The 24,394-nt window shown below is 42.5% G+C and overlaps 1 protein-coding gene across 3 annotated transcripts in view; it reads right to left on the bottom strand.

Moving 5' to 3' along the window:
* Positions 1-24,394, bottom strand: part of SPTBN2 (spectrin beta, non-erythrocytic 2) — a 1,293,574-nt gene that overhangs the window by 306,048 nt on the left and 963,132 nt on the right. For all 3 annotated transcript variants that reach the window (XM_069644771.1, XM_069644772.1, XM_069644773.1), the window contains 2 exons: positions 4,820-5,194; positions 3,359-3,603 (listed from right to left, as the gene is read on the bottom strand). In XM_069644771.1, coding sequence (XP_069500872.1) covers positions 3,359-3,603; positions 4,820-5,194 — 620 coding nt within the window. The remainder of the gene's footprint in view (positions 1-3,358; positions 3,604-4,819; positions 5,195-24,394) is intronic.

The raw sequence follows: 24,394 nt of genomic DNA, 5'->3' as shown, positions 1-24,394 counted from the left end.
AGAGGACAAGGCTGGTGCAGTTTCCTAACAGGGTAGCAGCAATGATGCACAGGACACCAGGTATCAGTGAATTGCAGGCTCTGGAGGTCACAGCTCTTCTAGCAAGGGCACAAATTGCAGTTCATCTTGGGACTGGTTAGGCCCACCATGCCAAGAGAGCAAGTTGTCTCGTTCGGATCTTCCGTGCTGCTCAGAAGTGGAGGTTGGGACAGCAGCCGTTACTCAGAGGGCTCTGGCGGTCGCTGGACGTGGCGGTGTCTTCTTTGGATTCTTCTGTTCCAGTGGTCGACTCAGTTTCTGCTCCAGCGCCTCAATTTTTACATGAACACTGAATGAGCCCACCAATCATATCCCATGCAAAATTCAAAACTTGGGGATTGCTGTCCAATGTGGACAGCCAACCTCACAGTTGTTTCTCCCAGGTACTCTGCAGGACAAATGACTGGGGGTTTTGGTTGACCCTTCCCACTTTCGGTCCTGCCAGTCACTCAAAGACCGTTTGCAGGCTTTTCAAGGGAAGCACAGCGAAGACAAAGGAATCTGATGAACCTTGCCCACCCAGGTAGGTAGAAGAAGACCTAAGAAAGTACAAACCATGTTGTACAGGACCTACGAAAAAGTATAGCCACCATTTTGGGTCAATGGTGACCCTCGTGTCCCCTACCGCAACAGCAGTGATGACAACTTACAATAAAAGGTCACCAAATGTCGTGTAAAAAGTACTCTGCCACCAGCCTGAAAAGAGACTTGCCACAGTAACCAAAATGTTACCAGAGAAGTGAGAAAAGGGAGACAATGTTTCCCCTCAGCACTACACCTAAGGTGGGGTGTGCTGATCTCACAAAAGGTGGTATAGGTAGGATAACAAGTATCCCCTTGCCTTGTTAACAGGTTAAAAAGGGAGAAAAAAAAGGACATTGCTGTGGAAGCTCTAGGAGCTTCCAGTAACACTGCCCAGAAAGTGCTGTGTTTTACTTCAGTAAAACATAGATGCCAAGAAAGATGGAGCAAAGCATGACTCCATACAAAAAGAGGTCAAAAGAGTTGCCAAGATAAGAGTAAACGAATGAGTTAAGTGTGGGAAAAGGGTCCCACTCACTCAGGAGAATCAAACAAAAATCCAAGAGTCAAGCAAAAAGTTCTGGGGGACTCAAAGGTGGAGAGGATTTCACTCAAGCAACAGGTTTCACGATGGTTCCAGCGAACATACAAGAAGGGCCAGATACCAGGGGGCAGCTGCCATGAGGATGAGTAACTCCAGGACATGGAAGATGAAGTGCAATAGTGAACCCTGGTCAGGGTCTGCAGGCTCGGTTGGTGGTGGAGGCAGAGAACAGGCTCCAAGCAGGCCCCTCTTCATACTAAAGAACAGCAGTAGGCAACAGAGTTCTTGGGCCACAAGTCGAAGATCTGTAGAGTTCCAGGCGCTAACTCGAGATGAAGACCTTTGCAGCAGAGAGGCCTGATCAGAGGATGGGCAACTCACAGGATGGTCCTGGGACACTTCAGGCATCAGCCGATGGCAGGACACTTGAGCAGGAAGAGGGACTGGTTGATTGTAGCAGTACAAAGGATGAAAGCAATGTGTAGGGTCTTCCTCGGTAGCAGGGCTTTACTGCTAGGTGGAGGCTTGGGCAATGATGGCTGTCCATAGCAGCAGTACACCAGATCTTCGGTGAAGTCTTTTTTTTCGGATTCCTGGCTCCAGCAGGCAACCTTCAGAACAGCTGCAAGGCTCCTCTCATCCAATATCCATACTGGTGGCTGCCCCAAACCCCCGAATGAAAATAATCTGCACCATTCAAACAAATAAGTGCTGTCCAATCATGGACATCAACTTACTCTGCATCTGCCAGGCAACTGACACCCCAGGGCTGAGATTTTGACTGGGACCATACAATCCAAATCCCATTTTTAGCTAGTTCAGTCACACAAAGCACTTTGCATGGGTATTCAGACCTGACAGGTCTGGAAGAAGGGCAAAAAACAAGATGCCCAAATGACATGACAAACCACAGGGGACAGACATTTTGAGTGTATGGTACTCGAATTGGCATCATGTGATAAACAAAAACAAAAAAACAGATGGTGCAAGGATGTGCACCAATAAAAAAATACATTTATAAAAATAAAAAAAAAAATCAGTAAAACACAGTTAATGGTCGTTGCCAGACAAAGGATACAATAGCCCTTGTAAAACTCCACTTAAGGTGGTGTGTGTTAAAAAACAAGAACACGGGAAAAGAAGAAAGGGAGAAACATTTTCTCAGCATTGTTTGTCTTGGGGTCTTACCAGTGCCCCAAAATAAATGAGTGGAGCAGGTAAGTGCAGCCAAAAGGTATTTACTTACCACAAAAGTCAGACACGGTACCAAGACAGACAAAAGGTTGGGGATCCCATTGCAATCAATGATGGTAAAATTGCAAAAAGACATCTTTCCTCGCAGTTAGCAAGGGCCTGCTTCTTCATTGCTTTCTGCCTCCCTCCCCTGCCAGCCCTTTCTTCCATTTTTACCAATGTGCTCTGAAGTGTCTAAAACACCTCTGTTATACTAGAACACAACGAAAGAAACAAATCAAATAAACAGAGGCAATGTTGAAGTGTGCTATGCAGGACGCCTGGGAACAATCTGTAGAGATGTCTCTGTGAAAAGGTTTCCAAGATTGGGGGATATCAGAAATAAATTCTATATATACAACTGTATTTCAAATCCTTTATCTATATTCAGCAAAAGTTTCAGTGCCGGAGATAAGGAAAAAGTATTAAACAAAAGCTTCTATTAAGGATTGCTAGAGCACACTATATTCCATATGGAAAACCAAACTGAGCACCTATGCTTAAGGACAGCAGATGCTCTATATAGGCAAGTCCACCATCGATCTCATGCTTGAAGAACCTTGCTAATGGGAATCATTACATGCATTTCTACTCCCACCAGCCCTATTGGAACCTTTGTTCTCCATATTGATCAAGCCTGCCCCCACGATCCTTCGTCAAACTCCAACTCTTGAAGACTAGCGACGAGCTGCACACATATCCGGTGCTCACACGCACCTTTTGACTCTCCCTACTCTCTCTACTGATCTGAACTGCGGTTCTCCCAAGGGCGTTCAACCTACCAGCGCCTTCAGACCATACCAATGGTATATAAGGCGCTATATAAATGCAAAATAACATAACATAACTACTGGTAAAACAATTAACTGCAGGATCAGAAGTCAAAAAATCATAAGATACAGATTGCAGATAAGAACTTTAAGGTCTCTCCCTTCCTTTTAAGTATTCTAATTGGAAAATATTAAGAGCACACAATCTAATCCTCATTAGTCCACTATTTGATTAACAACTGATGTTTACCTTGGGTTCTCTTGTGCATCAATCTGCAGATTAACATCATCCATCCACAGCATGAGATCTCGGACCATCTTGAAGAAGCGGAACTTTTCCACAGTGTCGAAGAGCAGCTGGCGGCGGCCATTACTGGTATTCTGGAGCTCGCTCCAGGCCTCCGTCACAGCTTGCTCATGCCTTTGGATGTCATCGGCCTTCTCCCCAGCATAGGCCTTCTGAAGCCGAGAAGCGTCATCCTGGACCTGCTTCACCTGCACACAAATAAGGTTTGCATGACACTCATGATTAAACCGAAAGCAAAGAGATTCCACTTGCAACCTTTAAGTGTTTTGGAATCTGTGTATGTTACATGCAGAGCGATTAGAAAAAAAAAACTAATATGGGATATTGTGGTGATTTTATGATTATACCGAAGACGGGTCACAGGACAATGATAAAGAGTGCAGCTGGAAAAAGAGTGGACGGATAGGAATATACAAGGAAAAAAATAGACACAAAGGGAGAGAACACCACATTATAATAAAAACAAAAAACAGAGCGGATATACAAAATTGACGAGGAGACATCAATATGCAGAGAGCAAAGTCAACAAAAAACATGGTTAAGCAGTCGCAAAATAAATGGGAAAAGGATCACCCTTTTCGGATTGCTGTAGTACCCATGTTAATTGCATTGTCAGCAAGAAATGATTGTATCTGTCTGGGAACGATAAACAATTGAGTTGGCCTGCTGGCATTCAAAACTATGGCTTGCAGGTTGCACAAAGAAGTATTGTACATGTCATTAACCGACTGAGCTAAAAAGCGGAGAAAACGTTGTGCAAAGACATAGAAAAGTAGGCACAAATTATACTCGGCAAGTCCATGGTGAGCAATATAGAGATGGACACGAAGCAATACACAAAGATCAGCAAAATGCCACAAGGAACTCAATTGGCATTATAGAGAAATTGGTTAACAAGCTAGACGCATCAAGGATAGGCACACAATATATATGTAAAATATATACGATGCATGTGCAGCTAGATAAGAAATATAGAGAACTAAAGCAAACTTGCTAGAATTATAGATAGCTGTGCCCTCCGCTCCTTTTTGCAGGACACTAACTCCGCTTAAAACCTATGTCCTCTGATGGAAATCACTGAATCTATTTTAGTCCTGCTGTGAACATTATTCTGATGTACCCTCCTTTTTCTTCCCCCATCTTAAATTGAGCCCCCCTCACATTCCTTACTTCACCACCCTTGCACAAGGGTGTCTCATTTTGCAAGCGGCTTGTTAGAAATTGCACTAAATGCAATACAAAATACTCTATAGTAGAACACAATACAAAAGCAGAGGTTTCTGTGACTTACAAATCATCATCCAGTGCCTAAGAGGGTGAAGGACAAAGATAATTGACCTTAGAAAGTTGGAGGGCTTTACATACTTACAATGCAGCCCAAGGTGTGTGACTGGCATTACGTACCTGTGCGCTAAGTGCCTGGATGTCATGCTCATATGCAGTGTGCATGCGTTGCATAGCCTCAGCTGTGTTGAGATCCCGCCCCACTTCATCGGGTAACTGCTTCTGCTTGTTCTGGATCTGGCCCAATGTCTCTTTGGCATCATTGTAGAAGCGGTGGAGCTCGTATGAGGCGGCCAGCATCTGGCTGCGGGTGTCAATGAGCTCCAGCAAATCGGCCCAAGCCTCATTCAACCCATCCTTCCATTCAGCAATTGTAGAGTTCTCAGAGTGCCCAGAGGAGATGAGGTCATCAGCCATGAGGTTCACTGCATCCACTCTCTCCTGTCCAATGTTACTGGTGTCTCGTGAAAACTCGCGGAACTTGTCTCTTAACATCTGAGGGGCAAGAGGAGGGGAAGAAACCAATGTAAGATTGGGAAACCAATTATAACAAAAAGCATTCTTATATGGCACACATTAATATTCAGTACAGGCCAATTGAAGGAGCAAACAGGTTGCAGTGATTTCCAAAGAGTGATTGGTTCATTGGGGAGTGGAGGAAGTCCAGGAGGCATGTGTCTGGTGCAGAGGCCACAACAAAAGAGCACTGGATGCAGACTTCAACAGAGCTACACATTTGCAGGAATTGTTTTAGTATTCCAGTTGCAAATATTGACTTATTGAAGTGTTTTGAGAGCTGAAAACAAACATTGTTGGGTAAACGATATTTTCCAGCCACTATCCAACACTTTTCCCACTTATTCTAGGATTAGAGTTTGTTTATATAATTGCACCAGTCCTAAAATATGTTGGGAAGGGTGTTTGTTTAGTGGGTGAAAACAAATACGGTTTACCCAAAAATGTTTGTTTTCAGTGGTGAAAACACAGATCCATACTGACAAATGGTGCCACAGACTATGGGACATACATGGCTTCCTCACTTGCAAGGATTCAAATGTGTTAGGACAGTTTTTCTGAAGTTCTACCCAACTTCATCAAAACAATTCAACTGAGGCCGTACAAGACTCCACTAAGGCTGTACCACCTAAGTAGATGGTAGCCAGGCTCATTTTAGGAGGGAGAGAGGGCTGTAGAATCAGTACAAAGAAATTGTAATAGAAATGGTCCAAAGAAACACTTTATTGTAAAAATAAAGGATTTATTTAAATACTGGTAGGCACAGATAAATCTAGGAGTAAATTAGTACTAACATGTTATATGAAATCACAATTATAAAAACATAACACTATACTTGAAGGTACATAGACCAAAGTATAAACCTTATTTGCAACACCCAACAGTAGTTCCAGGGAAGTCAAAACCTTTTCATACACATTCAGTATAGGTACACCTATTCCCGGGGAGTGAAAACCAATGGTTACTATCACAATTACATTCAGTAATGCAAGGGCAGTAGATCCTACCAGTTGTACAGTGACTCAGTAAAATCACAGTCAGTCAACTGGACAATATATGTTTTGTGAATAGTGGAACACTTATTCCAGGCACGGTAAAAACCTATAACTACTTTTGTGATAACAGTTCTACTAGGTGAGTAAAACATAATGATTTAATATTCAATTATAGGTGCTTTTGAGCTCAGTGAAACACAGATTGAGATAAGTAGTAACTGGTAACTTATCTTTGAATGGCACACAGCTAACTCAAGGTAAGTATAACCCATATACTTTTTTAATCTCACAAGGAGTCCAGGTTAGATCTTTCCCAGATATACAAGAAACTGATGTATGACTTATAAAGGCAAAGTTAGAACCACAGACGCAGTGATTCTAGGTAGGCAACAACCAAATACAAACTTATTCTGGACAGGTTAATAGCAAGTCAGGGGAAGCAAGACCCAGTTGGGGGACACTCATACAATTATCCTAACTTGACTAATGTGGTGATGATAAATTCTTTTTTGGAAGAGTCACAACCTAATCACAGGCGAGCAATATACCTTCATACCTACTTTCTGTTAGAATGGCAAAAACAGTTTAAGGAAAGAAGAGATGTTAATCATACTTTTAAGAATATTTCATCACACATCCAAGGTAAGTAAGAACGTATTACAGTTACCAACCAACTATTTACAAGTAAGTAACTTTTAAAACACTTATTTTCTTCTCTAGGCCCAATCCCTAAAAAGTATTTTACCTTATTCTTGGAGCACAAGTGTTCTCATTGGCAGAAGGGGGTCACTAGGATCTAGTGTCCAACAGGCCGTAGCACAAGTCAGAGTTCCTTAGGAAGACTGGGCAAACAGGTGAGTACTTTACTTTAGAGTTAGAAGAAGGTCCAGGTGCTTCACAGAAGACACCCTAGCAGGATTCTAGCATTGGGACTGGGTGCACTGGATGAGAGGCCTCCCCATCACAGAAAACAGCCCACAACTACACAGAAATCCTAACAGACTTCAAGTCAACACAGTACCTCAGCATTGAAGATTTTGCAGCAGGACAACTTCAGGATCTGCAGCCAAATACCCGGTCAGTGGACTCCTTGTTGTGGTGACTAAAAACAAGACCTCAGAAGGAACTTTGCAGCAGGGATTCATGAAGAAGGCTCTAGGCAAGGTTTTCCTCACGGCTGAATGCGGTTCGGCGGATTTGGCGCCTTTTCAAGGAGCACAGAAGACAGAAATCGCATTTGAATTCTTATCATTACAAAGGCCCAGCACTCTGGTGAGGGGACTTTTTGGACTTGCTTCGGGAGATCCACCAGGATGCCCACAAAGTTTCAGCGAGATTCAGAAGACAGCGCACCGCACGAGGGCTTGATGTCCCAGGGTATTGTAGCAATGCAAGGTCACAGCAACACGTGGGATGGCTCAAAATGTAGGTCAAGTGGGTCTCACCAGGCTCTGGGACGGGGTCGTCGTTTTCAGAATCCTCAGGTTGATTGGAAGGAAGGGCTAGAGCAGGCTCCAGTTACACAGCAGGCTCTCCGTTCACTGGAAATCGTTCCAGTCGCTTTTCCTTCATCATCCTCTTCAGTTCCGGTTCCAGTGGTCGACTTCTCTTCAGCTTCCTGGTTCGCAGTATTTATCAGGAACTACAGCACAACTTCAGCATTCTCTCACTGCATTTTACAAGAAGGGGTGGTCTGGTTGTCCAATCAGGACAGCCAGACCCCCCCACTGGGATATGTCCCCATTCAGGCAAGGAGGAAGACAAAGGGCTGTGGGGTATTGGACTCCTCCCTCGCTTCCTGCATCACAGACAGACTGGAGCCTGGGCGGGGAGTCCATGGGCCTCCCGCTGAAGATAAAAATCCAACTAAGGAATTTCCCTCCCTGGCTGTCAGGGGAAGGAACAAGAAAAGGACAAGAAACACTAAAATGGCCACAAAAAAAAAAAACAGGTGCCATTTTGGTAAAATGAGCACCCTTAGGTGCCTTTACTGCAGCTGTGAACACAGCCTGCAGTAAAGGTGCACCAAATTAATACAAGTTATTACTGCCACCAGCAATTGAAGGTAAGCTTGTCCCTGTAACAGAAGTGTGAAAGGGGATACATTGTGTCTCCCCAGCACTCCACATAAGGTGGGATGGGCTGGCTTCACAGAATAAAATGTAAAAGGGATCCAAAGATCCTTTCTACCCTTGGGAACTGTAGTTCTCACAGGGTTAGTCAGAGAAAGTTAAAAGGGGGGCCCCTAGGGCAATGCAGCAACAATAGGAACTTATTGCCAAAAGGTTGCCAAATAACTAAAGGATTCTCCGAGTGTGGGAAAAGGTGCCCACTCTGAGGTATAAGGAAAAATAATCCAACCAGTAAAAGCAAAAAAGTTCTCGGGTTGACACAGGTCAGGAAGATTTAATATTACTATGAAAATCTTACCCAGAAATAATTACAGTGCTGCATACATTGAGTTCACCCAGCCGATCCAGTGTTGCCACGTGCAACTTTAACTAACCTCTTCCACAGATGTCCTGCAGGTCTGATTTCAGGTTTTAGTCACACTCTCTCTCAAGGTTAGTAAAAAAGTAAAAATGGGAGCCCCTAGGGCAACCAAGCAACAACAGGCACGTATTTCCGAAAAGTTGTTAAAGAGGATACATTTAAAAAGACACTATGGAGAGTTTTAAAAATGACACCCATAAAAAGGGTAAAAGATTCTGTGAGTGTGGAAAACGGTTCCCACACAGTGGTATTAAGGAAAAATATCCCACTATTAAAGCAAAATGTTCTGGGGTTGACCCAAGTCAGGAAGATTTACCAGTTCTGTGAAAATCTTACCTAACAAAATGCATCCTGGTCAATGCTGGTAATCACTCCCAATTGGCTACATGGTGATGTACCACTGCCAGCGAACTTCACCCAAGTGTGCTTTGCCCCTCGTTATCTTCACTTTAACTGTGTCCAGAGGTGTCTCCTCTGGCATAACTCCTGTTAGGCAAGAATAGATATACTAACCCTGGGGGAGACTACACAACCTTCCTTTTGGGTAACCCACCTATTGGTATAGGCCTGTACTACACAAGTTGGTAGTGTGACTGTGCATCCAGGCTCATCTCAAGAGGGGTAAATGTGAGCTGTAGCAATGAAATCCACAAACAAGTAGGATGTACACTCAAGGTTTATGTAATAAATCATGTATTTAACAATAGTTTTTAAATAAGCATTCTTTAAAAAGCGCAATATATGTAGCAATCAAATACACTTTAAAATACTTGTTCAGAATTATCACAAAGCTAATAGATACTCTTTAGAGATGCTTCTTACACACTTCCTACACCCTGATGTGACCTCACCGATGAGGCCCAAAAAGGCTGAAACATGTTTGGGGATGCTTGTGGTCTCATGCAGAAGGGATGTGACCTAGCAGTTCGGGCTAGACTGCCCCTTTTGGGGTGGAACCAAGCCTGATATGCATTTGGTCTTTGCCCTTCTGTAATGGCTTGGCAGGCGAAGAAACTGGTCTGGAGGGTTGCCCAGAGCAATGCCAGTGGTTAACATTTATTCTAAACCTTCCAGCCATCACCTCTTTGTTTTGACTTCACTAACTAGGACAGTAATTGCATTTATATATCACTAATACACTTTGTACATTCTGAGGTTTGAAGAAAGGAAAGGTTAAAGTAAGGAAAAAGGTTAAACAGTTGCTCAGAGCATGTGAGCACTTTAAATCTTCCAATGAAGTCTAGATAAAAACCTTTCCCAGCAATATTAGTTAAAGACCAAGGTATCACCTATGAGGGATAGTACGAATATAAGTCGAATGGAAGTCTGCAGGGAGCCAGGACAGCCACAGTCAATTGGAGCAAAGTCTATGGAGTTGAGGCACTTCTTAGATAGTAAAAGTCTTGCACAAAGTTATAGAGTTTATTGAAGAAAAATCACTATATGGTCATAAGCCGTTACACTTGTGAAGGGTAGAGCTGAAATCAACTAGCAAAGCAGCTACTGCAATTCTCAACTGAGAAGAGCAAGCTACAGACACCGAGGTAAGTACCTCAAGGCAGAACAGTACCTTTGGTTAGAAGAAGAGTGGTCCAGCTGGCTTCTGTCTGGTTGCAGTGAAGTAGATCCCGTGTTCCTGGGCCTCAGTCGTGGGGACAAGATGGAGGACTCCTGCGGCAGCAATTTGGAGGTCGGAAGCAGATACGGGTTATTTTGGATCAGCGGCACTTTGCGGTTTCAGGGCTCGATAAACAGCACCACTGTCGATCTTGGATATCGGTTGGGCTTCTTTCACTCCTGGAGTCCTGCACTCTGGTGAGGGGACTCGAGCTCTGGTCATCCTGCTTCTGGAGGGTCCTGGGGAGACACTTGGAGCTTCTGGCTGAATCACAGCCGTTGCACTAGACTACGGATTTCTCGACCCCTGGCACTCAGTTCCTGCAGCGGCAAAGAAGTACAGCCAGTTGGGGAAGGTGTTCCAGTGGAGTTAGTCTCGGGGTTAGTTGGTCCCACTAACCCGAGGGAAGAAGGCGTCCTTTCCAGAGCTTCTCTTGTCGATCAGAAAAAGGAGTTTCAGCACAGCATCAGGGCTTCACCGGGCAGTTCAGCGGTCTAGGAGGAGGAGTAGGATGCAGCAAGCTTCGTTCAAAGTTTCTTCGTCGTTTTTTTCTTCCAAGTGGTTGACTCCGTTTTCAGTCCCAAAACCCTCGCCTTTCAAGCAGGTTTCTCCCATTCATGCACAGCCTAGCTGTCATTCAAACAGCAGGGTGGCTGTCCTGCAAGGACAGCCAGCCAATCAGGACTGGGTGCATTCAGGCATTACTAAAGACAAAGGACAAGGGAGTTTCCGGAACCTCCCTCACTTCCTGCCCTTCCAGACACACTAGAGCCAGAGGTGGGTTTCAGTACTGAAGCCTGCAAAAGGCAAAACGAACAAAGGGCTGAAACCTGGTTTGGCGTGCAGAGTAAAACCCAAGAAAGACCTCACAAACAGAAAATGGCGAAAAAAGAAGACCAGGGCCATTTTGACAAAATGGTCCCCCATGGGTGCTATACTGAAGCTGGGGATTCATCCAGCAGTAGATAAGTACAATGGTAGGAAAATTAAACCACTGCCACCAGCCATTTAAAGTAGGTACAGAGACAGCCCTGATTGACTTGAAAACCCAAATTGAGGACCTGAAAGGTAAGGGCAAAACAAACATGCTCTTACTCCTCCTAGACCTCTCTGCTGCATTCGATTTAGTCGATCACCAAATCCTCTGCCATCACCTTAAAATAGCCGCTCACTTCTCTGACGCAGCTACCTCCTAGATGAGCTCCTTCCTGGCAAATAGATCCATGAGGGTCTTCTCTCCCTTAGCTGCGGCTGACCCAGCACATGTCCCTTGCGGAGTCCCACAAGGCTCTTGTGTATCGCCCACGTTGTACAACGTGTTTACCAAACCGCTCTTTGATATTCTTGACTATCTGGGTGTCTCTTACACGAATTATGAGGACGACACCCAGGTACTCATTCCCATCACTGGCAACTATGTAACCGATGTCAACGCACTCAACTCAGTCTACTCTGTCATCCAGGCCTGGATGGCACACCATGGGCTCTGCCTTAATGAGAAAACTGAGTTACTCATCCTAGGCTCTCAGTCCAAACTCACGAAACTTCATTATTGACGGAAATGTTATTAAAGTCACCAACGTCACAAAAACACTTGGAGTTTACCTAGACTCCACTCTCTCAATAGACAAACCAACTCAGTAGTATCAGCATCATCATACACATGTAAACTCATCACAGCCTGTCGCCCCTTCCTGACAACGGACAACTGCCTGATCCTACCCAGAACCCTCATGTCCGAAATTGACTATTGCAACGCCCTTTACTTAGGGACCAGTCAAAGAAACCTTGATAAACTCCAGGTTACCCAGAACAATGCCATTAGGGCTGCACTCAACATCCCCAAGCGCACCCACATCTCCTCTGGCAGGCACAACCTACACTGGCTACCCATTACACTTTGCATCTCCCTCAAAGCACTTCTTCTAACCTACAAGGCACAAAATAATGCTGCACCTGCTTACCTGTCCATGCGCTTCACACAACACACAGCATCCAGACCCCTAGGATCTGCACAGGCACACACACTAACCATTCCCAGTTTCAAGCTTCAGACAGCTAGAGGCTAGAGTTTCCCAGTCCTGGCTGCTAAGCTTTGGAATTCCCTACCCAATGATCTTAGGAATGTGCAAGCCGGTGGTCGGTCAAAAGGCCGAAAAAAAAATCCTGAATAACAAAAATATCGAAAAAAAAGGCCAAAAAAAAAAATATCGAATTTATTATTTTTTTATATATATGTATTTTTTGGGTCAGGTAAGTAAAAAAAGGGTTAAAATAAAAAAAAATAGAAAAAAGGGGGGTTGGGGGTAACTCCCCCATTTCGAAAAAAAGTCCAAAAAAAATTCTATTTTTTTTTCCGGCCTTTTTTTTCGTGATTTTTTTTCTCGAGATTTCTAATTTCGGTTTTATGACCATAAACCGTGCCAGCCATCCAATCCTTCAAAAACAGAACTAAACGCTGGCTAAACTAACAGAATGCACTGGCCTCCGCTTTGTAACTCATGCAGCGGTCACCCGCAAACAGGCTACTCGCTGTATATACTGTGTTTTTTACCATTTTGCCATTCCGTGTAATATTTCTGATTCATGTTTTTTTTGTTGATGTAAATCTGTCTATACAATGTAATTTGTACCCATCTATGTAACTCTTTTCTGTAACTACGTTTTCCAAACATGCGCCCTGATGCCCGTGGGCAGAGTGCGCAATACAAATAAACAAATACAAATGGGTAGGAAAAGGGGTTACTAAGTAACCCCCAGAACTCCACATAAGATGGTGTAGTAAAGTCAATTTCACATTACTATTCTTGAGAACAGTAGTTCTCACAAGAAAAAGGTATTTAAACCTTTAGATAAATCTAAAGGATTTCTCTGTGACAGTGCACTGAAGGTGCTGTATGTCAGCATACAAAAAGTAGATGGCTATGGAGTTTGTCAGACTCCAAAAACAAAGGAAACACAATCCAAATCAGATCAAACCACACGAGAGTGAGAAAAAGGGTTCACTCACTCCAGGGTTTAAAACGTCCAGCAAGAGAGTTGGGGGTCTAAGGTGGGAGGAATTAAGCACTAAAATGAAAATTCTCCCTAACAACTCCTTGGTACCCATTCTAAGTTATTCCTTCAAGTTATGTTTCACTCCAATGTCGTCCAACTGTGCTCTGTTGCTGCATGTGCCCATTGAAAACTGTGATTCTTATTTCTGGGTTGTTAGGGAGATGTATCATTTTTGTGCTTAAGCCCCTCTCCTAGTGAGACCTACAGCACTTTTTGCTGGACTTCTGGACCGTTCTCTTTAATCCTGAATGGGTGGAGACTTTTTCCACTCATTTATTGTTGTGGAATCTGTCTTTTGGACCTCTATTCTTTGTATTCTACCTGTACTATGGACTCTGTCTGCTCCATAGCTCTTAAAGGGCATCTGTATTTTACTATTGCAGAACACAGCTACTTATGGGCAGTGTTACTGGGGACCCTCAAGGTCCTCCTGTGAGATTCTTGTTCTTGTCCTCAAGTAAATACAGCTCTTAAGGATATAGTGAAACGTTATAGTCCGAGAGCTTGGCACACACCACCTTATGTAGAGTGCCAAAGGGATACCTACTTACCTAGTATCCCCTTCTCTCTGCTCCTGTGACTTTTTGGTCACATAGACAACCTCCTAGTTATGGCTGGTGGCACTGCACGTGCTCTACCAACTATTGTGTAATTTCGATGGCGCAGCCTATGTCAATAGCCTTGGTAGTCTCCAATAGGGGCACCCAAGTACCAACTTGGGGCCTACCTTCTTTTTTCCGCCATTACTAGTGTGGTTGTTCTTTGTTAGCCCTTCTTCTACTATTTGGGGGGGGGGGAGGGGTGTCTGTGTGTGTGTCTGTGTGTGTGTGTCTGTGTGTGTGTGTCTGTGTGTGTGTGTCTGTGTGTGTGTGTGTGTGTGTGTGTGTGTGTGTACCCTTGGGTGTCCACACCTAAGATCCAGAGCGTCTGGGCAGGCAGGAAGTGGGGGAGTATTACACACCCCTTTTCTTTGTCTGCCAGAGTGCCTGAATAGAACCAGCTCCACTGGGGGTCTAGCTGTCCTGATTGGACAGCCAAACACCCCTTTCTGTAAATTCCTGAGAGAGATTGCAGAGGAGTGTGTGCTGGAACTGTATAAAAGGTGAGGCTTCTGGAGAGAGAAAAATGCGCCCACTGGAAGCTGAGTGTTGGGGAGAATTCTCAGAAATGTGCCAATTCCCCTTCTACCTTAGAGACCCCCAGCTCTTTTTGCTGGACTTTAGGACTTAATATTCTAACCTGGAGAAAGTGAGACCTTTTTCCACTCTCTCATGTATTTTTCTGTGATTTGGACTTTGTTTCTTTTGACTTTGGAGTCTGCCAAACTCCATTGGCATCATCTTTACATTGTGACACACAGCACCTTCAGTGCAGTGGCACAGGTAAGTCTCTTAGATTTCCCAAAGGATTCAATACCTTCTCTTGGTGAAACTTCTGTTTCCAAGAGCAGTGAAGTGAAATTGACTACTTACATTTTGTAACTTTCTAGACCCAGCACACACTATCTTATCCCCTTTGTCCAGTCTTGCATGTAACATTTTTATGTTACCCTTTCAACAATTAATGTCTAGTGGCAGTGGTTTACTTTTTCCTACCATTGTGTGTTTCTACTGCGGGCTGCAATTGCAGCTGCAGTAAAGCACCCATGAGTGCCCATTTTATCAAAATGGCCGTGGTCGTCTTTTTTTGCTATTTCTTCTTGGAAAGGTCCTTCTTGAGATTTACTCTGCGCGCCAAACCAGGTTTGGTCGCTTTGTTCATTTTGTCTTTGGCGGGATTCACTGGTGAAGCCCGCCTCCGCCGCAACATGTCTGGCAGGGCAGGAAGCGAGGGAGGTGACCCAAACTCCCTGTGCTTAGCCTCCTTGGTTACAGGAATGCACTCAAGGTCGATTGTCTGGAGGGCTGTCCTTGGAGGACAGCCACCCTGCTGAGTGATTGACAGCTAGGCTGTGAATGAATGGGAGAAACCTGCATAAAAGGCGAGGCTTTTTGCTTGGAAGGCAGAGTCGACCACTGGACGAAGGAATCCGAAGAAGAACTTGGAAGAGTCGCCTGCTGCAACTCCTGGACCATTTTAACTGCCATGGTTCACCCCCCCACCCCCCAATGCCAAAGCCTTTTTGGTGATTTCAGTATTTCACCATGCAAAGCCTTCTAACATTTTCTCCTTCATTAACCCCTTAAGTGCCAAGGACTAGCTATCTCGTCCTTGGCACTGGGGAGGTAATCCCAAGGACGAGATACCTCGTCCTTGGCACTTAAAGGGTTCATTTTTTTTGTATTCTTTGTTTTTGGTACAATGCACCTTTACAAATATTTAATAAACAAACATTAAAACAGTTAAAAAAAATACATTTGAATCATAAGCAGCAAGTTATTCTAGTGTACAGTGAAGAGAGAAAAATAAAAATCTCTTTAGGCTTAAAACACAGTCAACAATTGTATCTTTACATCATTCACAGAAACATTCTTAGCCTATCTTTCAAAATCCAGAATTCTTTGCTCTGACAACAACAAATTGCGTTAGTGCTATTATCAGCTTCTGCGACTTACCCCACTTGCATTGTGACCATAGCAACTCTCTAGAAAAAGCCAAATTACCGTTATAAAATTGGCCCATATGGAAACTGCAGGTGATTTCGAGCTGACTACAGTATATAACCAGATGTTTTAGCGACTCAGGGGTGTCTTTGGTGTTACAGATTCTGCAGCATACGCCTTCTATGCAATCATAAGTTTCAGACCAATACTTAGTTCTTTCTCCAGTGTGTATTAGATTTAGCTTAAATCCCAAATACAAATTCCTAGCCTTCGGACACAGAAAAATGATTAGTATTGCATTTTTGGTAATTGTTTATGAAAAAAACAATATTGATCTTTAAAGCATTTGTATTTTGCTTTGAGCTCGATGATATTAGCCAGTCCATTTGAAAGAATTTCCTTTTTACCACGTTAGATCGTTCATATAGTTCCTTATGATCCATAGCTATAGTTTGTAATAACGCTTCCATTTTCTTACCATAACGTTGGATTGATGATGGATATTGTTTAGAGACCATTCAACAAAAGTCTTGATATAGTGAATTAGGAGGGGGACACAATTTTACAATAGTTCATTAACTTGCGCCACCAAAATTTTGAGGCTAACGAATTCAACCCAAGTTTATGAATTATGATTGAATTGGGAGACAATTTAGGTAGACTCAGCACACTTTTCCATATTTTTCCATGAAGCCTATTAAGTATTGATATTCAATCCAAAACAGGTCAAGACCGTACAATAACACAGCTTCCACTTTTAGGGTGTAGAATTCAAATAATGGTTGAAGGGAAAACTTTGCATATTTATAATATAGTACCTTCATTTGTGATATGAGTGGAATTGCTTTCGGAGTCAACGTATCATTCCAAATAGACAAGGAAATCGAATCCCACAGGTTATTACCCAAATACCTTGTTTTTTATCACACGCTGAATAACCATGTTCATTTTCCATGTGTATCTACATACCTTTTTTCTATTGGCGAATACCATTATATTTGATTTATTCGCATTAATTGCAAGATTGTTACTTTTTGCATATTCGTGAAATGCATTTAGTTTCGTCTGCAGGCCAAATGGAATGCGATCACATAGAATAATATCGCCAGCAAAAGCCAACCAGTTTATACGGGCGTCACCTAATTTTACTGGAAAGACCACCAATTTTTCCCACAGCTTGTCTATATAACATATGTAAAGATTAAACAAGATGGGTGCCAATTGGCACCCCTGTTTGAAGCCTATCTCTGTGTACATAGCTTTGTTAGTTGTTCCATCTTGTTTAATCCTCACCATATATGATGTATTGCAATGCAATAGTGCTATAAGCGCTATGTGCTCAGGAACTCCATAGTTTAATAACTTGTTCCATAACCTGTCCCTTATAACGCTGTTGAAGGCAGCAGAGAGGTCCAAAGATGCCATATATACCGCCTCCGAGGTAAAGGTGAGTGAGGATTCTATTAGATGGGCATGAATTGTAGCATTAAGTGTAGTTCGCATAGACTTTCGAAATCCTACCTGATCTTTGGATATCATTTTCTTATTAGCAATACCCAACTCTAATTCGATTAGCAACAGCGTAGCAAAAACCTGCTGACACGTCAATTTAGGATATTGGACGAAAATTAGCAGGATTGTCAATTGGCCCTTTTTTGTGGATAGGTACTATTCTAGCTCAGAGCAATGATTTTGGGATGATCTTAGTCTCAAAAATCGATTCGAAAATTGGCTTAATCACTTTTGCCCAAAAAAAGGGATCATCCTTAAATACGCAGGATGGAATCCCATCAGGACACGCAGCCTTAGAATATGATAGTTTTTGAATTGGCCATACCACGTCTGTCAGGGTCCAGGAACATTCACATACAATCCTACCAGTAAGATCAGAAATATTGGTAGCTTTAAACTCTGACGCTAACTGGTATCTGTGCAATATATACTCAGTCCATGTCTTGGCAGAAATAGCCGAATGGAAAGTTGGTTGTGTCTTTTTCCCCTGGGAGCGTAGTATACCCCAGATATCCTTAATTTTACGCTTACACATGAGTGCAATAAGCTGCTGATTCTCTTCTAAATGTTGGGAAATCTTAATCGTCTTAATGTTTTGTCTGCCTCGTAACTATCTTTTTTGCGCTATTGCAAATTCACCATAGTCAGCAGTTGAGGATTTAATACTGCTAATATCGCTGTTACGTTTACCTTTAATTTCCGCAATTTGGGCACTAAATGTGCAGAAGCCTGGACTCGCACAGCTTTTTTGTGCGTTGGCTATAGCTGACAGGTGGAAATTCATCATATTTGTGTTTAGTTTCATGATCTTAGTTTTATTCCACACCAATGCTGTTGTAGATTGAATACACAAAATAACACGATTTACCAAATAGGCAAATTCCCGACAGTTTCGGGTTCCATCGAACCGACTTTGTAGGTTGGTCTATCTATTTCAATTAGTGATAAATGACTAATTTTCTTGTGACATTCCAATGAAAATCTCAACTTTAGATTAAGCATCAAATGGTTGCTACAATGCATGGTTTTCACAGCAATAGCTGTAGCTATTTTTAAAACTTTCCGAAACAAAGTAATCTATCTTCGAGCATGATGTACCTCTAAACCATGTACCTGTATCCGAGGTGAGGCCACCCTCACCACCTTCCGCAAAGCCTTGAAAACCATCCTCTTCACATAAGGCCCTATACATCAGCATGAATACTTATCATATGACCCGTTGCACAAGTTGTAATATAATGACTATGTGCAATATCTGTAACAGTATGATGTTTTGTAGTATTCACAATGTGTCAACGGCCGCTACCATGCCTGTACCTGTGTAAGTTCTTGCAAGTAACAGTGCCTCAATGCCCCTGGGCTGCTTGCACGCTACATAAATAATATAAATAAAATAAATAAATGTGCATTGATTTTGATCTGAGGCATGGGACATAATATGCATATTCCAGTTATATAGAAACTTCGACCAGACGTACCCTTGTTCAGCTACACGAGCTGTATGATCATTTCTTAGTGGGAATGAATTAGAACTGATGTAACCACTAAGGGCAGCATTAAAATACACCTCCTAGGATAACATCATACTCATCATTGCAGCATGGAATCTAATTCGTTGATAGTGCTCATACATGAGCCTACACCCGGCTTACAATACAAGTTAATCAATATTGTAAAGCTGGCACCAACTAGAAATTCGATGATTAATAAGGCATCAGAAGAGTAGATCAAATTTGCATCAATTGTACAAGCATTATTAACAAGCGTCAGTAGACCACCAAACGGACGACCACTGTCCCCGCTTCGCTGGGTGATTAAACGCGGTAAACCATCTATATGAAGGAGATTAACCACCATTGTCTCCGGCATCATTATTAAACTTGAGCTGGATGGTAACATTGTTCGAAACATATTTCTGTAAATTGTTAAAACCACAACAGTTCCAGCTCGCTATTGAAATTGGGGAGAGTTATGATGGACTTTGTGGGGAATGGCGTTTCGAAACCAGCCAGTCCCTTCATCGCATTGACTACAGAAGTAAGCTGGATAAGTACATTTTGTGTAATACATGCATCAGCACTCAAATTCGCACCTGACATTGGGGCACCTGATGTATGCTGTTTCTGAAATTCTATAAATGTATTCATCTCATCCAGGTTTCCAAAACCATGCATTTCATAGCTCAACCTCGTAAAGTTTTCATTTTGTTCCCATAAGATTTTTAGAATTAAGGTAGATTGAACCTTGCATACCATTCTGTAATTATTAGCAATGGAGCGTTTGATCCACTCAATATCATGAGTATTCAGATTCCTTAAGGTGGGTATTTTTTGAAACATGTGTAAAAGATGTGACCGATTGATTCCATCATTCCCCAGGGTCTGTGAATCACTACTCCATCCATTAACCAGTTGCATTTCCTTTGTGATCTCCTCACTCCCCAGTGGTTCCAGAACATCTATTTGATTCTCATTTGCCTCAACTACGAAACTTGGGTCCCCCCCACCCCCAACTTGAAGTCCTATTTGCTGACGTTTACCTCCCAAACCTTCTGAAGTTTGATTTTTAATCGAATCACTAGAAGACAGCTTTGTGTCCACTTTATCGATGTTATCAGATAGTTCAGCATGAGATTTCTCCTGAATGCCTGGGCTATCGGTACCTAACATCTGCGGGGTGCGCTGTTCCAAGGAAGTATTCACACTTTTTAAACCATCTTTTGTTTGAGGACCTTTAAGTTTAATTATTTTATCACAGTGTCCATTCCTTCTATCTCTCTTAAAAGTTGTTTTATTTTATCCAGCTTCATTCATTTGTTTCAAATTGGTGGAGTGTGCCTTTTTATACTGGGATTTACAAGACTTTTTTTGTTGGATGTTGATCTTCCACAGCCTTTTGCACAATATCATATCTGGGCCAGTCTCCTGTTGTGATTTCACATTACCTCTCTGTGTGTGTTCTTGTGGAGGTTTCACCTCGAGATGAACACGAGATTCAGCGTCTGACTAAAATCAAGATCATTTGCATGTGACATCTGTTTCTCACTTACTTTAAATAGTTTTTCTTTGAGGATTGGAGCTTGTGTTTCCCTTCCATTATATTTGGTGATTTGCTGATGGTGCGTTTTTAAATTTTTTCCTCGTTTCATCACTCTTTTGTATAATTTCTTTGTCTTTTTGGACATAAAAAATGTCCAACCTTAATCTGATTCAGTCTCCTTTACAATAGATGCATCGGTCTCCTCCACATTCTTTGTATTTTCTTATCGATCAATAATTTCAACAAGATCAGATGGACTATCCGGAGTAGATGAAGTAGGAGTGGGAAATGATATAACCTCTCAAAGATCTTTTTTTTGTACATTTTGGGGAACATCATTGGGTAGTTTAGGTATCATTGTTTTAGTTATCAATTGTTCTAAAATCTTTAATCTCTCATGATGTGATTTAGCTAATTTGATGAGGTCAATTTTATCAATCTCATCCTGGGTTGGATAATGGGTATCAGAAGCTAGTTTCTTTCATGCTTCTCGCAGGTGCACACTGAGGTAGTGGCTGGCATAATGGTCTGTGTGGCTTGAGTTATCATGATGCTAGAATATTTACATTACGGGCAGCCTGAAGAGATGTCATACCTTCATATGCAAACATAAACCCTTCTATTTTGTTTAATTTTCCCACAATATCAGCCAAAGCACCTTTCATCTCTTATTGCATAATGTGTGTATTCATGACCCTTATCCAAAAGATTAAGTATCGCATTATAACAGGAAAAGTATGACAGTTTTGTTCATTGAGTTCTAACATAGTTTCATCAGTTACATTTTGCGAGATATTCCCTCTCCCTAATGGATTAAGGGGATGGTCTGTATTACCAGCATTGAAATTATGTAAAGGATCAAACTCATCATATACATTTTGAGCACATTCTTTTGGAATCTCCAAAAACAGAGGCGGGTGAACAATAACATCTGCCACTACAGTCTTTCCTGTCACAAGTTTAACACGAAGAGCTGTATTACAGCTTATTTCAGCTTCTTTTTTAGTGTGAAGGTGTAAAGAATCTATGTCTTCTAGGAGCAGAAACAGGAGTGGAAGGTCCTGTAGATAAACACACATGCCTATCTAATTCCACCATTATCACAGGTGCCAGCATCGAGATATCGGCAATCTCTACATTTCCCAAATGTTTGGCTGGTGAGGACATGACCTGTAGGTGGTCGTTCTCATTATTCATGACATTACCAAGACACTGATTAGTACCATTTAGATCACTTAAATACAATACCTGTACCTCATTTTTATTAGAAGTAGGAGAGGAATGTAAAGCAGAGCATACAGCTTGCTCTTCAATATGAGCAACAGAGGCGTTGTATGGTAGTTTCGATAACAATGGTATAATGGATGGAATGGTAAAAGAGCGCTCTTGTCACTTGGTCAGTATGGATATCGGAGCATAATTTCACCTTCCATCACATCTCCATTTTTGTTCTTTCATGAGACAGACTTTTTTTCTACCAGTGCCTTTAGGCGCTTACCATTTCTGAGACTTGTTTCCATTTTGGAGAACCTATAGTCGCACACAATCCAAAATATAACTTAAAGGATGTGGAAAGAAACACACAAGAAACGTAGAGGATGGAAAGAAATAAAAAAACGCACTCAGCTACTTTGGACCAGAGCGTTGGTGTCACTCGGACATAATTCACATAGATTGAAACAAAATAAGAAGTCAGGGTTCAAAGGAACTTATCCCACAGTCACACTTGTTCCAATAGTACCTTTAGAATGGTATCCTATCATTAAACAACATGCATCAATAGGAGGTACCCAAAAAGGTTCCAAGGCTATGCCACACGGTCACCTTCAAACAATGGACATCTTAAGGATACACATTGGAGTTGAATCCTTCTTACTAAATGGAAGATCAGGGTTCAAAGGCACAAAACCCGCCGTTACCCTTGATCAAGTAATACCTTCAAAGTGTGAAAATGCTGTAAAACTACATACATCAATTAGATGTTATGCTGGAGGCTCCAAGGCTATTACACCACTCGGTCACCTTTGCACACCTAATAAAATGTGGTAACTCAAAACAATTGATGCCTATTACAAGTGCACCCAAACTGTATAGGCAAAAAGTGCCATACAAAGACTGCGACACATGGGCCAGCGGACACTCCCAAGCTTCGAACAAGGCGTAATCTCGGTACATAAATAAGAATCTATGTGTTCCAATTCTCATGAAAACTTCACAACCCTTTTAGAGCAATAAGGCATAAGGTGCGTTGATCTTCACGGACTGCCAATGCACCGCTTGCAAACATGTAACTCATATAACTACTCAAATCCTTTATCATAGCATTTCATAAAGTTACACCAATTAATTCCTATTAAGCACCATTCTATGTGCCAAGATCTGTGCCAAGTATCTGCAATCACTTTAACAATTGCCTTAGCACGCTGCTTTCAATTAAAGTGCAACATTGATATCAATGCGCACATTCAGGAGCAGTCGTAAGTCAAGGTGTGTCCACATCCGCAGATAGCTAAACGCACTTTCTCCGAGTATGACTGTAGAAGGAACAATAAGTACGTTTGGAGCTACCACGATAAGGGTGTATTCATGCGAGTCTCGTGTCAAATACCCGTATGACTGTTGGATGAATCAACTTTACCGTTCCAATAGGGTGCTCAATCAAATCAAATCTTTGAATGACGACTGGGTCCTGCACCACTTCTCTCCAAAACGCAAACACGAAAACACACTGCTAGCACACCGCACATGCGCAGAGTGTTTATTGATTTCCTGGATCAAAAAGTGTGGTAATAAAAGTAGTACTCTTCCAGAAAAAAGAATAAGCTAGTCCCGCTGCAGTTCAACAGAGCTTTGGAGAAACAGAACCTCCTCACGGTCACACGAAAACACACTGCTAGCACACCTCCTGGACCACTGGTTTGCCCGGTGGAGCCCTGCTGCAGTGCTGAAGCTCAGAATTCGCCTCAAGTAGAGAAGACCTCCAAAGGACGACTTCTCCCCTTGGGTTGGTGGGACTAATCGACCCAAAGACAAATTCATCTGGAAATCCTCTCAGAGCTGGCTGTACTCCCATTGCTGCTGCAGGAACCAATTGCCAGGGAGAGCAACACCAGAATCGAGCGTCTCGTCTTTAAGTCGGACCCGAGCACCAGGAAGATCCTCCGGACTCCCACTGAGCTGTTCTGACCAAGCCAGAGCCACTTCAACAGAGTGCTGAAGCCCAGATGCAGGGAAAGTCCATAGTGGTATCCGAGAATCGTAGTGGTGCCATTTGCGAGTGTCGCAAGAAGCTGTGACCGCGATGTACTGCTGATCTGAAGTTTGCCCATTGCTGCCGCCAACATTCAATTTGTAGTGCAGGAGTCCCCAGACGTCCTCCCTCTGGTCCCCATGACTGAGGCCCAGGAGCAACAGGATCTGCAGACCTACACAGGAACAGAAGCCAGCTGGAACCAATTTCTTCTAACCAAAGGTACTGTGAAACAAAGGGGACTTACCTCTTGTGTAGCCTTGCTAGCTCTCAGTTGAGACTTGTCTTGGTTGCTCTTGTAGAGTTGCTTGCAGCTTTGCTCCTTACAAGCCTTCCAGCTTGTGGCCCTACATTGATTTAATTTTTATACAAAAACTTCTAAAACATTGTGCAAGACTTCTATCTGCATGAAGTGCTTCAGCTCACCTAGATTTTTGCTCAACTAACATTGACTGTGTTGACTCCCTGAAAGACTCTTCTTACCTCTGACATTGTGCGCTACCTTTCCCCCAGGAAAGGGTTAATTTACTTTAAATTGGGGGTTCAAAAAGTACTTACCTGCATAAGAATATTCGTTAGCCATTGTTTTATTCCCTCCACTTCTTCTTTTGACACTAACCTCAGTATTGCTCTAAATGTACCAATGATATATCAATGTCCACATTGTCCTAG

Source organism: Ambystoma mexicanum, chromosome 2p, assembly GCF_040938575.1.
Source record: "Ambystoma mexicanum isolate Mex_15411 chromosome 2p, UKY_AmexF1_1, whole genome shotgun sequence".
Classification (NCBI taxonomy): domain Eukaryota; kingdom Metazoa; phylum Chordata; class Amphibia; order Caudata; family Ambystomatidae; genus Ambystoma; species Ambystoma mexicanum.
Note: the sequence above shows the minus strand (reverse complement) of the source record. Positions and strands in the feature narration are given on the sequence as shown.